Consider the following 18564-nt stretch of genomic DNA (forward strand, 5'->3'; position numbering starts at 1 on the left):
CCTTGGAGTCGGTAAATATGCAAATAGATTTTTCAGAAATTTGAGTAACACACTGAAGAGCAGCATCAATAGCTAGCAATTCAGTGTCAAGACTGGAGGATGAACATGGTATGAAATAACTTTCTTGATATTTGGAATATAATACCCTGCTCCTGATGTCCCATTATTAGGATTTAGAGATCCATCTGTATAAATTTGAAGGTGATCCTTATATGTACTGCAGAGTTCCATGGAATGTAACTTAAGAATGTATGGAGGACCAATTCAGAAACAACTAAATAAACTAAAAGAACTCCAAAAGGAAATAACGTTTCAGTGGATACCTAGTCATTTTAGTATACCTGGAAACGAGAAAGTCGATAATATTGCAAAACAGGCAACATATTTGCAACCAAGACCTCTTCAAGTGATATCTCTATCCAATGCTTTTGCTTCAGTAAAGTCTCATTTTACAAACCTATGGATCAACAATTGGCTCTCTTCTGACAAAGGAAACATTTTACAGTCTGTACAAAAGAAACCAAATGACCTGGAAATGTACAAAAACTTGCCCGGACATGTTCAAACATTTTTAACAAGAGCCAGAACAGGTCACATTGTCACTCAATTGTACCTACACCTATTTCACTTTTCTGATAATCCTACTTGTCTGTAGTGTAATAATCATGATTAAGATCTGGGACACATTCTTCTACACTGTCATTCATAAACCACAAAAGAAGTAAATTAAAATCATCAGTACCAGTTGCAGAAGACACAGCCCTGCAGTATATATTGACTACATCCTACCTCTGGCTACTAGCAACAGGCATCTATAATCAAAAATCAAATCAATCTTCTTAATGTATCCAGCTGTTTGCTGACAACATAAAGTCCACTATAGTCCACTGTAGTCTATTCAGTTGTTTTTCAGGAGAAATGAGGGGTATTTTGATCAATGAACCTAACACTTGTAAGGGAAGAATAAGAAGAAATTAATTTATGTTCGTTAACATTTAAGAATTTCCATAAAGTAATTGAAAGTAAAGATGAAATTATTGGGGGATCATCAGTGTGGTTATAGACGTAATAGATCGACTATTGATCAGATTTTTTGTATTCGACAGATATTGGAGAAAAATGGGAGTATAAGTACATCAGTTATTTGTAGATTTCCAAAAGGATATGACTTGGTTAAGAGAGCAGTTTTTTTATAATATTGTTATTGAATTTGATATTCCCAAGAAACTAGTTTGATTAACTAAAATGTGTCCATGATCTGTTAAGATCACATGGTTGAGCTTTCAACCCAACGTTTCATTGGATGACCTATAGATCTCTTCCTGTTTGGATGGAAGTAAAACATGGCTTTTGGGGTTCTATTTGTATGCATGCAATATAGATGATTTATCCATTTGTTTTGATAATGCTGTATATGATGCATTACAATTTCTAATTGTAATTCTTCCATTACATCCTCATTACGTATATAATCCCATTTTGTATATCCTGCTGTATATCTCATAAATTTAATTTCATTAACCATTATTCTGCTTTCGTCTTTCTTCCGTAACAACACATAAATAATAATAATAATAATAATAATAATAATAATAATAATAATAATAATAATAATCAGTGGCACTACAGCCCTTGAAGGGCCCACACTGACCAGCTGGGTCTTGGCTTCACATCCACATGCCGAAGCAGAATGGAAGTATCATGTAGTTAGCACAATGATCCCCCCAAGCGTTATAGTTGGCTTTCATAACCAGGTTTCACTACCTATCCCAAGTGAATCAAGATGCTGGGTGGACACCGGTCCCACAGCCCGAAATTTCATGGGAAAAGTCTTCTCCCATGAGGACTCCAACCAGCACGCATTCCGTAATGTGAGTTCTAGTCAGGATGCCTTAGACCACAGTGTCATGGCATGGAAAAGTACTAATTACACACAACTAACTAAAGTTATTATTTATTAAACAACACAGTATCTTTACTAAAGCATATGTGGTTTCTTTTCATATAGAGTCACCATATGTTCTGCTCTGAACAGGACTATCATATTTTATAATTATTTTTCAGCAGTTCAGTTGATTTGACTTAAAATCCCATTTTGTCTCATGTATGCAACATTATATTGTTGTGAAACTTCCAGAATGGCCCCGAGGTTCACTCAGCCTCCTATAAAATTGAGTACCGGGTCTTTCCCGGGGTAAAAGGCGGTCAGAGCATGATACCGACCACACCACCTCATTCTAGTGCCGAGGTCATGGAAAGCATGAGGCTCTACCTCCATGCCTCCCAAGCGCCTTCATGGTATGTGACAGGGATACCTTTACCTTTATGCAACATTATAAATAGGATATTTCAAATGTAATTCAAACTACCGTCTCATATTAACTGGCATCATATTGTTTAGTGTAACTGAAAACAAAAATTAGTCATCAGACATCATATTGTTAAGTGTAACTGAAAACAAAAATTAGTCAGCATACATTCTGAATAATGTCCAATTAAATCAGTCACCAGTTGACCAGATGTCTGAACAATAGCTTATACAATGACCAGCAAAAAAAATGGATCATTTCGTACAAACTGAATCACTATAAAAACCAATTCATTAGAGAGAGCATTATTATGTTGAATAGATGTTCTGACTAGGTAAAGATGTATTCAACATTTTTGGAAATGAACATGAAGTTAAAATGACACTCCATGAGCCACTTTCTACCCCTAACCACCAGGTTGTGCACTTTATGGTTTTACAGCACAGAAGAGCAATAATAAAACCTTTTAAGTTTTACAATATTGTGCAATGGCCCCTATTGGTGAATTATCAAGGTGTGACACAGTTTCTGTCATAAGGTAACATTTTTCTTCAGTTTCTGTTTTGAATTTGTTAAGATGCCTCTTATTTGAGAACACATTGTGAGAGCTGTTGTATTGGTTGATGGTGGATGAATCACTTGTTTTGCAGCTAATTCCATTGTGGAAGCATCCAACATGCCCTTTGGCAATTCTGTGAACTGAATACCTACCACAGACGACCATAATCAGGGCGTGGTAGGTCTACATCCATCAGAGATGACAGGTTTCTGACTCTTCATGTCTTCTGGTATCTCCACACAACTGCGGTCCAGACCAGAAATCATCTCGAAACAATGAGGAATGTCACTGTGAGCGTGAGAAATGTTAAATGAAGACTCCAAAAAGCCAATTTGACCTCAAGAAGATATGCAATTTCTCCACAGCTTACCTTCAGAACCAGGTAGCACAATTACAGTTTGAGTACTAACATAGGATTTGGACTGTGGACCAGTGGTCAATGGTGCTGGTCACTTGATGATAGAAAGAGATATGAAGAAAGCATGGGGAGCGATATTCGCCTTGCAACTTCCCCAAAAGAATGCTGTTTGAAGATGGCTGTTATGGTATGGGGCGAAATCAGTTTTGGAGCCAAAACGGAGCTCGTTTTTGTCGATAGAGGCACTCTAAATGTGCACCGACACATAATGAAGTGCTAGCAGATCATGTAATCCCCTTTGCTCCCTTCAGCAGGTCAATTCCACTGTGACGGGTGTTACTTTCAGAAAGAGATTCTTCGAAATTTAACTGGAATGCAATAATTAATAAAATATTTTTACTAGTTCTTTTGTACTCCAATGAATCTCCACTTCTTGCTTGTCATACACAACTAATTATGTTTTTTTCTAACCATTATTTGTCAGGTGATATAAGTGAAATAAACAATGTGACGGGTGTAACATGAAAAAGACATGCATAAATTAATGATACAATTTAACTGATAACTCTGTGAAGTTCACAGTTTGAATTAATTGTGTTACCTATTTTCAGTGAGAGGAAAGTTCAAGGAATTGAGTGATATAATGGATGTAATTAAAATATTAAGCATTGCACTTATAATTTAATTAATCTTATGTGACGGGTGTTACTTGTCTGAAGAAATTTCACATTTGGTTTTTTTTTTGGTTCAAATCATAGAACATACATTTTCTGTAGTTCACTACATAGACTTAAGAGTACTGGTAGCCTAATATCAACGGTAGACATATGTTTTCAAAGTGTGCAATTTTTTTAAGTTAACTTTCACTTAGTAAATTACAAATATGATGTTGACAGGTTCAAAATTGTACTCTGACGCTCTAAAGTAAATTAATACAAATATTTAATAGAAACAATAAAAAATACAGCCATAAAATCAAAATAGTGTGGCTAGAAAAACAGATTCGCTTTTGATATTAAACTGTTGTTAACATAAATTTACTTTTTAGTATATATGCTCACTTCAACAAATGCTAAATATAAATTTATATTTCTCACAATGGAATTTAATAAATTTTACTAAAATTGTAATTACAAAACAAAATGCAACAACTTAAGCAGCATCATACTCAGAGCTGTCTCAATTTTTACTATTTGGACAGCTTTTCCTAGTGACTAGAATTTCGTACACAGGTGAATCACTGAAAACACTAGTGTTTATTAATGCAGCTTTTCTTGTCCTTTAGTTTCAAACTTTCAGTTTTGTTTTCTTACTGTGAGCAGTTAAGTTCTTTTCTTGATAGCTTCTTTGTTCTCCTAAGCTTCTCCCTCTCTCTCTCCTTCTGCAAATAGTCTTCATATCTGTGTTTGGGTAAAGGGAGATGTCATAAAATGAGCTTGGTGATAAATGAAAATTAAACTTGGAACTCTTACTGAAAATACTTTTCTACACAAAACACATCAACTGCTAGTATTCTTTTCATTTTTGCACACTCACTTGTATAATTTAACTTGTGTGTTCATCTGCAGAACAAAATTACATCTGCACAAAAAAATTACTTATCCCCCTTTACTCGAACACCACAGAATTTTATCTTTATTTAATTTCCTTCGCCTACGGCATTCAGGTTGCCTCTCAGCTGCTGATTTCCCCATTCTGCAATTAAATATATACGGTATCCAGCTATCTCAAAACGTTAAAATAAATAATTGCATAGTTAACATGCAGCTTCGTGTATCCTAAAAATGCAGCAGCTTAATCTACATTTATTTTTAGGTTATGCTAGTAGTTAATATCTTCAGTAATTCATTCCTTCTTAAGTAAGCAAGAAATGTTACAGAATAGAAAAGTACTATGATTAACTAAAATAGAACAGTACATTTACCTTTGTAGCCTATAATTTTTATGCAAATCAGAACTTTCGACCAAACATTCAGCTTAATGTAAATTTGGTGGGAAATCTTTCAGACAAGTAAGCTTTTAGAGGAAACAGTTATTGACGACTGTTGATAACTTAAACTTCAAATTTACCAACATTTGAAACCTATTTAATAATGTGTTGTGGGAACTACTTGCAATAAATCAAAATACAGAATTCCTGCATTCTCCGTGCTCTAATTTTGTAACACCCGTCACATTAAAACACTTGTTATTTTTAGTTTTAAAAAAAATTAAAAAATACTGTATGTTTGGCATATTTCGCCTTAGCTATCAAAAATTGGTGCCTTCAGGACAAAAACTGAGAGCAAGAGAGTAACTTTAAGCATATTTTGTGACGGGTATTACATAAAAACACTTACTTTTAAAATAGCAAATTTTTAAACTCACTGACATTCATAAAAGTAAATTGATACTGATTTTAGTCTTCTCTTTCTGTTAATAGAATTACAACAGAGAACAGCGTTGTTTATTAATTTTAAGTTATGGTTTGGGAACAAGTAAATTTGACAGATCAAAAGTACACACTAAAAATATTCACTTTGGATGTATGTAAAACAAAGATGAATTAAATAGATAGAACTTTTCTGCTAATTTCTAAAAATATGAACTTTCCTGAAGAAAATGATATAAAGAACATATAGGCTACTGAACATGAAATTTAATTTTAACTTCAATGTCCAATCTATCGTGGAATTGACCAGCAGCGAAAATTTCATCCTTATGCATGACAATGCCCACCCCCATTCTGCTCACTGCATGACAGACTACCTTCACGACATCGGGATACCAACCCTGGACTGGCCAGCATGCAGCCCAGACTTAAGTCCTTTTGGACACATCTAGAATATGCTTGACCAAAGTGTCCAACGTAGCAATTTCGACGCCCTGAAAGAAATACAGGCAGCACTGTAGGAGAAGCGGAATCTCATTCTTCAGGAAATGTTACAGACCTGGTGGTCAGCATAGCGTGGTGAATGGAGGACATCATCACACTAAGTGTGGTAACCCACAATATTAGGGCAAGATACGCACAGAGTGACAGTTTCAGTGGCATAATCATGTGTAAGTCATTGCCTCAATACCTCCATGAAAAGCATTACTGGAAATTTTGTATAAATTACAACACTTCAGAACCAAAATAAATAGCAAACAAAAAACATTTTGATGACGGGATTAAAGTGCACAGGATACATGTTTATTTCATTTTTCAATATGCCTTTATCAGAATGTAGAAAAAAATAAAGCATAAACTATAAAGTTATTATTCATTCTTAAAAAAATTAAATGATCCATTTTTTTTGCCAGTTAGTGTAGTAAAGGAAGGCTCTGTTAATTTGCAAACAGATCCTGTACCCGCCTTAAAGGCAGAAACAAATATGTTACATCGACTTTCCCATAGTAATTACTTTTTATTACACATATTCTTTTTTTTGTCTACAGTTATTTCAAATAATGTGTTCGTGAGAGGAAAAAAGAGTGACTTCACAAGTTATAGCAATGTGTTCACTTGATAGGCCTATACAGATATTTACACGATTATGAGAAAGTTTAGGCTATAACTTATTTTTTCAGCAGAGAAAGGAGCGAAATAACCTGAGGCACTGGTCTTATTTTTAACTCAAAAATTATGGTTATGTTGTTTTTGGCCAAAAACATGGTGGTTACCGTATTGTAGTAACATTTAACCAGACACAACAGCTTTAGAAATTAGTTAAATTTTTAAATTTCAACTTATTGAAATGATCTTACACTAAATAAAAATAATCTTAACACCACGTTGCCAATAATTTTCACTAAGCAAATACAAAAAATGTACTTGGGGAAACAAAAACTTTAAGTGAAACAGTAGTAAAGTTCTTGGTAAATTATTGCTACAGCCGAATCACAAGCAAATTACCTTACTGAAGCGTTCTGTTGGGATGAGCTGCAAGATGATTGGTTCCATTGTCGTCACATTGCCAAACCGTACCTCAGGAATATAGAGGGCACAAACCACATGAGCCCAGCCACTATTGTCTGTTTTTTTGAGTGCTCCATCCCTGCTGGGGCATAGCTCACATCGCTGTAGGCATGGCAGTACAGCACAAGAAATAAACAATCAAACTATCCACGAGTTTGCACAATCCGTAAATCTCATACAGCCAACAAAATTTACAAGTAATCCATGTGAACAGACTTGTGCAACATATTATTTTCTCATGTTAAACAATAAACACTCACCACTCTAGCTGCACGTTCTTGACTCTCACATTTCCGACAAAACCATGGCCCTGTTGGTACTGTCACAATTCCATAACACGCTGCAAAGAGAATGGCTACAAATGTGACTTCTATATGGAGTTGATTACTTTAAAATCTGCAATGTAACCATAACCTCTTTCAGTTATTTTTATAGCACTGTCTTCAAATCCAAGCTAGGGAGGTCTAGGCCTATCTCCGAGTGGGTCTCAGAGTCAACAAAGAATCTATTTTGAGACACACTTACCCTGATGTACTGCCACGGTGCATCCTTGACCATCACAATAAACGAGGGGGTTCTCTGCCCACCCTCGTTCGTCCGAACATACACAGCACCCTCCTACCATTTCCTTCATAATGGGATAAAAATGCCTTCGCTGAACTAGCGTCACTTTAGAAGTGGCTTGTTTTTCATGGTTATGCAGTTCTTTACGCCATGTTTCACGAATTTAGAATCATCTTCGAACTTATTTATAATGATACACACACCTTTAACGTTTATTTAATCACTAATATTATGGCTTACACATTCTTCCAGGGGTAATAAATATTGATGAACACACCATTTTCCACACAATAAAATTGCGCATGCGTAGTGGCGGGAGTACACAGGTCCGCGCAAAAAACAGTAGAAAATCAAACGGACAACGTTCAGAAAAAAATATTTACGTTAAGAACGAAGAACTTGTTTCTCATATGTTATGATTCTGAAATAATAACTTAACTTTACAAATACGCCCTTAATAAATTCTGTAAAATAATATTTTTCATTTCTTATTACAAACTGAACTTATGTTTTCACAAAACATCCATAGACGTATAAACTGACAATATAGGAAATACGTCTGCGATACTTCACTGTAATACAATACAACGTACAGAATATGAGGCAGAAATACACAGAAATAAATTAGGAGCACCAAAATTAATATTCGGGACAGTTGTCATTCTTTTTCCAGTTAAATTCGGATGTATTGTGTCAAGTTAGAATATCAGTCAAAGACGTTTTATAGCTTATAGCGAACAAGAACCATGTCTGGCCATGTGCAACATTCTTCATTGATGATCTCAAACCATAGATAAAACAAGGATTTCGATTACATTCAAGGTAGCTAATGATTACCGGTACATTATTATAATTTTATTATTGTACATCACAACGTATGCCAAACGATAAGAATTACATAATTATCTAATTTATTAATCATTCCATGCCTGACTTCCCCCAATTTTAAATCATAAAATAACGTTTTAAAATCACGTACACAATACGATATACAAACATCTGCAAATTGACTCCGAGTATGGGAGGCAATGTCATTGCAACAATAAGAACTGTGACTGCATTAGTAATAATTAAATAAATTGTACGTGGCATAGGTAGATGGTCCGCAAAACCTGCGATAAGGAAAAATGTTGTCAAAAACATGTTAGTTAAACGAAAATGGTTAGTGAATGTTATCGGTAATATGTGTAAATAGTCGTAAAAAATTGAAAGGTTGTTTATTGCAAGTAGATAGGCCTAAATTGAAGACATGAAGCATCGTAATAGGTACGTCAATAATATGTATATTTTGTATTTTGAGCAAATCGCAATATAGCGAACGTAGAAGTTCCGCCCACGACCCTTTCCACTTTTCCCCTACTAGCTCATCAGACACTCTACGTGATAGGCGAGTGTTTTGTCGAATGCACATTTCATGTGGGTGGGGGTAACTTCCCCTACTGGCGTTCGCTATATTGCGATTTATCCTTTATAACTACGGATATAACATAACTAAGAATGAAAGACCAGATTTGTTCCTCTATCGTTTTATGAGATGTTCATAGATTGTGGGACGACTGTGGTGGGACGTGTAATGTGCCTATAGTTTCAACGTATATCAATTACGTATAAATTTTATTATAACTTTTCTTCGAAAGTTTGAAAATGCCGAAAATGCCACTTAAGATTCTTATTTCCTTCATGTCTTCAATTATGGAACTACTAAGTTCTGTCGCGAAATGTTTTTAGGGGGAAAAATTTTTAAAACAAAATAAAAAATTAAAGAATCGCCTACAGATTCTTAAATTTCTCTTCGGCAAGACTCTTTAATGCGCTTAGAACTCCACTGAATAATAACATAAAACATTTTGATTTATTTTTAATCCACTGCATCTTCCAAGTCCAGGGAAAATAATCCTTTTTATTTGCTGATCAGACATACCGTAACTTGATTGACTATTTCGCAATATCTAATAACTTATAATAACTCGCATGAGTATACACACACCTCACCTCTATTTAGAACACTACGTCGGAAATGGTTTTGTTTAAAATGCTGGGTAGTTCCTAGTACCCGGTACTCATTACATAGGTCGTTTTTATGTTTACACAGTAGCTTCTTTCTGAAAAGAATTTTAATAGTTTGTTACTAGATGTGATTCTAGTCAGTTTGTAATATATTTTTGGTCCACGGAAAATATACATCTTTTATGATTATACAACAATGACTGACTTAACAGCTTATGTAACGAGTACCAGGTACTAGAAAACTTCCATGCCACTCTGTCACCACCCGTAGGCCTATCTACCTTTCAAGAATGTCTTAAGCTTTGTCTAGAGTCAGAAATAGCCAGTTTTATCTCGTTAGGTTTTAATACAATAGGCATTGTTGTCAGCTTGTAAGAAATGCTTCGAAAGTTCGAAAAGACAACAGTGACACAGAGTAAATTAACACGATTTACTTTCGATATCCCTAATTTTCAAATGTAATTAATTACCCTGTTTATATGTAGGCCTATTCTGAAAGTGTGCAAAAGGCAATGAAGACTATTTGATGGAGAGATATCTGCTAGATGTCATATATTTTTTTTTGAATTTATGAAATAGTCAACTTTTGCTAATTAACCCTATAATATTATATTTAAAACTTCAAAATTACTTGCAAGCTGGTAATTTAAAAAATACCGGTATCTAGACAAATATCACGTCATACAATAAATTTAATATTAAATCCACAACACTTTATTAATTGAGGTGTAATAACACCCCACGCAACTAGGTACTAATATTAGGAAGAACTGCCCAACTTTCTAAGGGTTATATTCTTTGATCCATGGATAATTATTCGAAATACATTGCGTAACCATCTTTTCTTTCTCTCTCTCTCTCTCTCGTTTTTACGGGTGAGGCTTACACTTGGGGTTGCTAGATGTCCCGATATGGCAGGACACTCCCGATTTCAGGAAGTTTTCCCATGTCCCGCTCATACCTATCGTGTGATGCAGAATGTCTCACTTTTTAAGATATTACTCATGCCTAATCAGAATTGAAAATTCGCACATGACGCGAAACAAAATAATGCACCACACAATCAGACTTAACCTCTGATTGAGGTTCTAGCTGATATGTACATCTATTATCAGGCAGTATACCTCACTTGACGATATGCCAGAGGAAGAATATTTGTTTGTATACATCTGAAGTCTGATTAATGTGATATGTAGCTAGTTGGCAATGTATGCAATGGAGGGGGGAAAGGAACTGGCCATCCTACCTCCCTCCTGGCCTAGTTGCCTCATAAGTGGTGCCTTGTTGGTATCACTTGTGAGGTTCAGACCTGTCTTTGGACAGTTGACTAAACAAACAGTAGTCAGACTTGAGGGGTATACAGATTTAAGAGAATACTCTCCTAACACTTTAAGTTTGTATTTCGATGTTGCTTTTAACAAAAATATTTTCTTTGTTTTTTTGTTTAGTTTTAAACTGTCACAGTAAGGGCCATATTCATAGCATTCTTAGCGTGGTGGATGATCAGCGAACTAACGTTTTTCGTATTCAAAAACCAGTGTTGGCGATATAATATGATATGAATCCTGTACAAGTAATCAGTCGATAGCCGGGGCTAGTTTAGCATGCTCGTAGTGCAGGCTAGCGAAATGTCTATGCATAGTACCCTAGATGTCATCGTATTGTAAATTATAACAAATGTATTGATTCATTAAAATGTTGAAAAAGTATTTCTTTAATTATCCTATACAAACATAGGTTACACTGTATTAATATGTATTATTAAGATGCTTGTATATCAATTGTAGTTTCTTCTTTGATAACACTGCAGCTTAGGCTTATTGTGTTTACCACTCCTATTCTGTGAATGTTACTTACTTGTAGCTGAACAGCCATGCTCTTGTACTAGTATAGCACGCCGCACTGTAAACTTAACTCATGCTATGGGATGTTGATATGTGAATGAATGATTGCGAAATGAATCCGAGGTCCAACGCCGAAAGTTACCCAGCAATTGTGCTTCAATTGGTTGAGGAAGAACCCCACCAGGTAACTTGTCACAACTAAGATTTGAACCCAGGCCCGCTTATTTCACTGTCAGACTTGTTAACTGGTACTCCACAGCAGTGGACATGGCCATATTCACTGATCTTCACTTCTTTCTCCTCTTCTTTGGTTCGAGGCTCAACACAGCATGGTCACTAATGCTGGAACAACTTGCTTACCTGTATTCTAGAGTTCAATATTATACAGTATTAGTCATTCATTAAATATATATATATATATATATATATATATATATATATATATATATATGTATATGACTTTACTGTTTTATAAATTTTGATTCATAATTAGATGAACACGTATTTCGTAGATATTATCTTATCGTTTATAAGATGTCAATTTGCAGCATTTTAAAATTCCTTTTCAAAATGAAAAGCTACATTTGTTTGGATCAAATTTCTACACATTTAAAGAAAAAAACTAAAATTCTTTCAATCATTTATTATCATAATATTGCTCTTTTAAATTGACCGACCATATTGGAAATTCAATCAATGGCTTTCCCAAAACACATTTTGAAATATTTCATATAAAACCATTTTTATCTCGAAAAGGAAGCAAACACGAGCAAACTTTTGTATTAAACTTTTTTTGTTTGAAATATATCCTTGGACAATTACTGTCCTCCCTGGTTTTTTATTTAATGATTGTTTTATTATTCCAAAGGTACTTCGAAATCTGGTTATTTTATATACTTTGATTTAGCTGATTTAAGAAAAAATTATCACTCATGAACTTCAGCAAAAGAAGAATCGAGTTTAAATTACGTGCAGTTTCCTATAAAGTTTCCATGCTGGTGACCTATCAGAAGCATTAATTAATTTGCAGTCAATAGTCGACATGTTTGATTTTCTGTTTCGTCTTCTTTTTCTATTGTCCCTACTGCATTTCTGCCAGCAGACATATAGTCAAGTGAGCCAATAAGACGAATGTTGCATAATATATTTTTTTATTTGGCTATTTAACGACGCTGTATCAACTACGAGGTTATTTAGCATCGATGGGATTGGTGATAGCGAGATGATATTTAGCGAGATGAGGTCGAGGATTCGCCATAAATTACCTAACATTTGCTTTATAGTTGGGGAAAATCTCGGAAAAATCCAACCAGATAATCAGCCCAAGCGGGAATCGAACCCATGCCCGGATTGACAGGCAAGCACCTTAGCTGCCTGAGTTCATAATGTTGAATGGTCTTGAAATGCCAAATGCAGTCATCAATAGACATGTTGTAGTATAGTGGATAAAATGATAATTTCAAAATACCTAACTCTTGTTTTATTGTCTCGCAAAACACTGTAGAAAATTATATGCGGAGAGTAAGAGGAAGGCAAAAAATGGGAAAGATTGGAGAAGGTTGGGTTTGTAGTGAAAGACCTGCCCTTGGGCAGAAAACTATTAATAATAATAATAATAATAATAGTAGTAGTAGTAGTAGTAGTAGTAGTAGTAGTAGTAGCAGCAATCATAGGCAGAGAATCGTTTCCTTGGGGGGGGGGGGCAAAGCAAACCCAGAGAATCCCCATATAACGGGGTTATGGGGGAGATCATTTACCTCCTCCCCTCGTTATAGCTTGACCGTGGTACAGTACAATATATCGGAATATGACCATTTAATAAAGGTATTTACGGGGGGCATGTTTCTTACAGTGTTACATCCATATCCGCAATGTTTCGGACCGAATTGTATAGGGCTTGAACTGTAGAGCTACTACAAATTATAATAGGGCATAATTTAAAACAATCCCTCTCTTTTTCTCTCTCGTACAGAATAGTTTAATAGTTTATATTACATGTCTAAGAACAATATGTATAGACAGAGTCAGATAAGCCAAGGACAATTACAAAGAGACTATACGATCAAAAAATTCAACTCATATACTATACATTAATAAAACTACCTAACAGTGCTAAAGTAACTTTTTTATATTAAGCTTTCCTGAAGCTATCATATGAAATGTAAACTCTAATTATTTTATCTAATCTCGTCTTTAAGTTTACACATTATACCGGGATCACTTTTCTTTTTTCTGCACTATTCTGCAGCATGTTATTCATATTTATTCAAGTTGTAGCCTGAACACCTACAGACTTCTAACATATGAATACAGGCTGTTACAAAAGAAACATTACAGTGCTTCCATTCCTCAAATGAGGTATAGAAATTCTTATACATTCAAAAATTTAAAATAAATATTATAGTCCAGACACATGATCTGAAGACATTAATTCGTCAATTTAAGCACAGAAACTTAATCATAAACAAAAGCAAACAGGATTTTTTTAATTCAATGTTTTCTAACGTTTATAAAATAAGAGTTCAGACAAGTTTGGGGGGGACAATGCCCCCCTATAACTCCGCCTGTGGTAGCAATAGTAATAGCAAGAGTAACAGAAACAGAAGCAGTAGTAGTACTTGTGGCAGTAGTGATGGTGATAGTAGAAGTAGTAATAAAATTAACTTCCTTGCCAAAAGTTTTCTTGAATGTTTTCTAGAATGTGGAATGTTGCAATGTCCTTAATGTTTCATATTTAGAACCTATCTTGTACGAAATGGTCACCTTACTCCCAAGTCTGACAATACAATAAAAAGCAATAGCAAGAAGTGAGGTTCCAAAATTTACATTTACAGCTGTTTACCGCTTGTGCTTATCAACTAACTCAGTAATGTGAATTTAATTTCGAAGTATTTCAAACAGACCTGTTGGCTGGAAAGATTGGGACAACTTTTGAATTACTGGCCATCCATGTGAGTAGATAGTGTGCGAGGCAGGATGCCCACACCACTCTCACAGAGTCAAGTGGATAGATGAATGATTTGAGAAGTCTCACAGCCAGCTCACTGACCAAGGAAGGCTTTATGAAGTGACGATCCATCATGAGCATTTTTCTGAAGAAGTCAAATGTGCTGCATTTCAATTGGTGTAATTCAGTAATGATAATAATAAAGGAAGTGAAATTCAAATGATTGAGTAACCTGTTTAGAACGTGGTAGAGGATATTATAGTTATATTACCACCTAAGTAAATATAACTTGACTAATACACTCCGAAGATTAATAACTTGAATATAAATATACTAATACACTCCGAAGATTAATAAAATTATAAAAGAGCATTTGTCATGTGTAATTAATTAATTTTTTTCTGCACTTAAGGAGTAACTGAAATATTCGTTTTTCCCAGTTCTGGCCTCAATTAGGATGATTGCAATGTGTTCTTCATTGATTTTCAGCTCAAATCGTCTTTTGGCAATCTGAGCTTCATTGGTTTTCTGATCCACATCATTAATAGCAAATTCGAAGTATTCCTTTCTCCTATTAAGGATGTTTGTATCACTGACTGCTTTTGCTGAAAAATATGTACCAATATAAACGAAGTTGAATCAGTAGCTATTTATTTTTGTTTTTATCATGAAATATCATACAAATGATAATATCCTATAGCTAGGCACCTCATATATTATACTCATTCATTAATTTATTTTATTCCATAGATCTTACATGAGCAATGAAGCTTTAAGATGTGGAACATGTCAACATTTTACAATATTACAATTACAATTTTTACAAATTTTTATAGTTTTACAATTTAGTAATTTTCTACAATTTTTACAATTTTGTACAATTTTTTTTACATTTTTTTTTTACATTTTGGCGAGATGTAGTGAGATGAGATGAGGTCCGAGGATTCACCAAAATATTACCCGGCATTTGCCTTTTCGGTGGGGGAAACCTCGGAAAAACCCAACCAGGTAATCAAATCAAAGGGGTTGATGCCAAGGACTCGCCATAGCCCATCCGGCTTCAGTCCCACGGCTGGGGAAAACCTCCGAAGAAACCAAAGTCCAAAGGGGGATCCAACCCAAGCCCGAACGCAGCTCCGGATCAGCAGCCCAGCGAGTCTGCCGACTGAACTACATCGATGGCTCTACTAAAAGTATACAATACATAGCCAATCAGATTATTAAATTTACAAACGCAAACGATCATTCATAAGTTGAGTTATATTATAATACAAAACAATTTAATTAAATTTAAGGCATAAACAATTCAACCAGTTGTGATATACAGAAATTGATAGTACATATCATGCAACCTACTTCAAATTACAAACACAAACAATTTATCAGTAGAGCTATATAGATTACTATTCAATTTAAAGCATATACAATTCATCGGCCAAAACTATACAAATATATACAATACAAGGTAGCATACTTTCATTAAGCTATACAAATTTGTGCAATTAATATCAAGTAGATTAATTCAATTTATAATCATAAACAATTCATCAGTTGAGCTATACATATTACCATTCAATTTACAGTAGGTCTATATACAATTCATCAGTAGAGCTACACAGACTAGTAATCATTTTAAGAACATATACAATTCATCAGCCAAACTATACAAACATATACAATCAAATTAGTTCAATTTACAAACTTATTTTCGTTAAACTATACAATTCATATGAAGTAGATTAATTCAATTTATAAGCTTAAACAATTCATCAGTTGACCTATACAGTATACTATTCAATTTACAGTACATACAATTCATCAGTTATGCTAAACAAAAAATACAATACATACCGGTAGTAAACAGATTAAGTCAATATAAAAACATATTTTAGTTGAGCTATATAAAATTGTACATGTCATTTAAGTAGAATAATTCAATTCACAAGCATAAACAATTCATCAATTGTGTAGAAGGTATGAGTATGTAGAAATTTGGTTAATTCTTTTCTGAACCTTTTCTCGTTGTTCTTCAAATCTTTAAGATAATTAGGCAGTGCATTGAAGACTGTTATACATGAATAGCGAACTCCTTTTTTAAAACAGCTTAGACTAACAGAGGGTAGATGAAGATCTGATTTATGTCTTGTATTAAAATGATAAATGTCTTGATTAGTACTGAATTTATCTTGGTTCTTAATATACAGCATCATTAGGGAAAGAATGTATTCACAAGGTAAAGTCAAGATTTCTAAGTTTCGGAAAATATTTTTACATGAGGTCCTTTTATGCACACCGGTCATTATTCTTATAGCTTTCTTTTGTAAAACAAAAACGTGTTTAGCTTCAGACGAGTTACCCCAGAATATTAATCCATATTTCATTACAGAGTGAAAATATGCAAAGTATGACATTTTAAGTAAGTTTATATCACCAATAGTAGATAAGGATCTTAATGCATAACAGGCAGAGCTCAATTTACGAGTAATACATTCTATATGCGTTTTCCAGTTCAAGTGATTATCCAATTCTAAACCAAGAAACTTTGTGCTTATAGATTCTTTGAGATGAGTTCCATTTAATCGAATACTGTAGGAAACCTGAGCACTATTGTGTGTACTAAATTTGACTGCACTGGTTTTATCAACATTAAGTGCTAGTTTATTTGCATGGAACCATTCATTCATTAGATTCAGCACTGTATTAGAAGTGTTTATAAAATGATCGTATTGTTTGCTTGAAATAATTACACTTGTATCATCTGCAAATAAAATTACATGGGATGAATTGTTTATGGTCAAGGCTAAATCATTAATATAAACTAGAAACAACAATGGACCTAAAATTGACCCCTGCGGAACACCATGTTTAATATTTCTAAATTCTGAATAAGTAACTTTATGACTATTTGGTACATTTATTTCTACTTTTTGTTTTCTATTTGATAAGTACGATGTAAACCAACCCAACATCTCATCTTTAATACCATAAAACTTCAATTTTTTTACTAATATACTATGGTCTACACAATCAAATGCTTTAGCCGAGTCACAAAAAATCCCACCTACATGTAGTTTCGAATTTAATGAATTTAGTATTTCATCCACCAAACTAAAAGCAGCATTCTCTGTCGATTTTTGTTTTCTAAATCCAAACTGTTCTAAAATTAATATATTGTTGGACTCCAGGTAATGATATAATCTATTATACATAACTTTCTCAAACACTTTTGAAAATGTTGTTAATAATGATATGGGTCTGTAATTAGCAATAGTACATTTATCTCCCTTTTTGTATATTGGTTTTACTATTGAATATTTGAGTCTTTCTGGAAAAATACCACATTGCATTGACAAATTGCATAGATAGCTTAACGGAGGGGATAATATTTCAGAACAAGCTTTCAGAACTTTACTTGGAATTTCATCATATCCAGAGGAATATTTTGTTTTTAGTTGTTTTATCACATGCATGATTTCTGCTGCGGTAGTGGGAATAAATTTGAGACCTAAAAACTCAGTGTTAAATGCATCAGTTAGGTAACCAAGTGCAGCATCTTCTGCACAATCTTGAATGTTTAAGTTCTGAATAATATTTATATAGAAGTCGTTAAAATGATTTGCAATTGATTTTGGGTTATCTATTTTACTATCATTGATTTTAATGCAAGTAATATTTTCACTCTTTGAATATCGATTAGTTTCATTTTTAATAATATCCCAAATAGTTTTAATCTTATTATCTGTATTTTTTCATTCAGATACATTTTCTTTGCATCTTTTATAACTTTTGTCAAAGTTTTACAGTAATTCTTGTAGTAATTAAGAACATGAGGATCATCACTATTCCTACTCATTAAATATAGATTCCTTTTTCTAGCACATGATATTTTAATTCCCTGAGTTATCCACATGTTTTTACTTTTACATTTTTTCACCACCTTGACTGGAAAACATTCATTGAAATAATTCGTAAATGTAGTGAAAAATGCATTAAATTTAGTATTAATATCAATGGTATCGGTACTATATACATTTTC

General features: G+C 33.8%; 1 protein-coding gene across 3 annotated transcripts in view; it reads right to left on the minus strand.

The window, feature by feature from the left end:
• The window catches only part of Alh (coiled coil domain containing protein Alhambra), a 91905-nt gene extending 83855 nt beyond the window's left edge, over window positions 1–8050 (minus strand). For 2 of the 3 annotated variants that reach the window (XM_069843266.1, XM_069843265.1), the window contains exons 1-3: window positions 7692–8049; window positions 7427–7506; window positions 7104–7268 (exon numbers count right to left, since the gene is read on the minus strand). In XM_069843266.1, coding sequence (XP_069699367.1) covers window positions 7104–7268; window positions 7427–7506; window positions 7692–7800 — 354 coding nt within the window. In that variant the 5' untranslated portion in view covers window positions 7801–8049. Of the gene's footprint in view, window positions 1–7103; window positions 7269–7426; window positions 7563–7691 lie in introns of all 3 variants that reach the window. The other variant, XM_069843267.1, reaches the window with a different exon arrangement.
• Between the last annotated feature and the right edge of the window lie 10514 nt (window positions 8051–18564).

This window comes from Periplaneta americana, chromosome 13 (genome assembly GCF_040183065.1).
Source record: "Periplaneta americana isolate PAMFEO1 chromosome 13, P.americana_PAMFEO1_priV1, whole genome shotgun sequence".
Taxonomy (NCBI): domain Eukaryota; kingdom Metazoa; phylum Arthropoda; class Insecta; order Blattodea; family Blattidae; genus Periplaneta; species Periplaneta americana.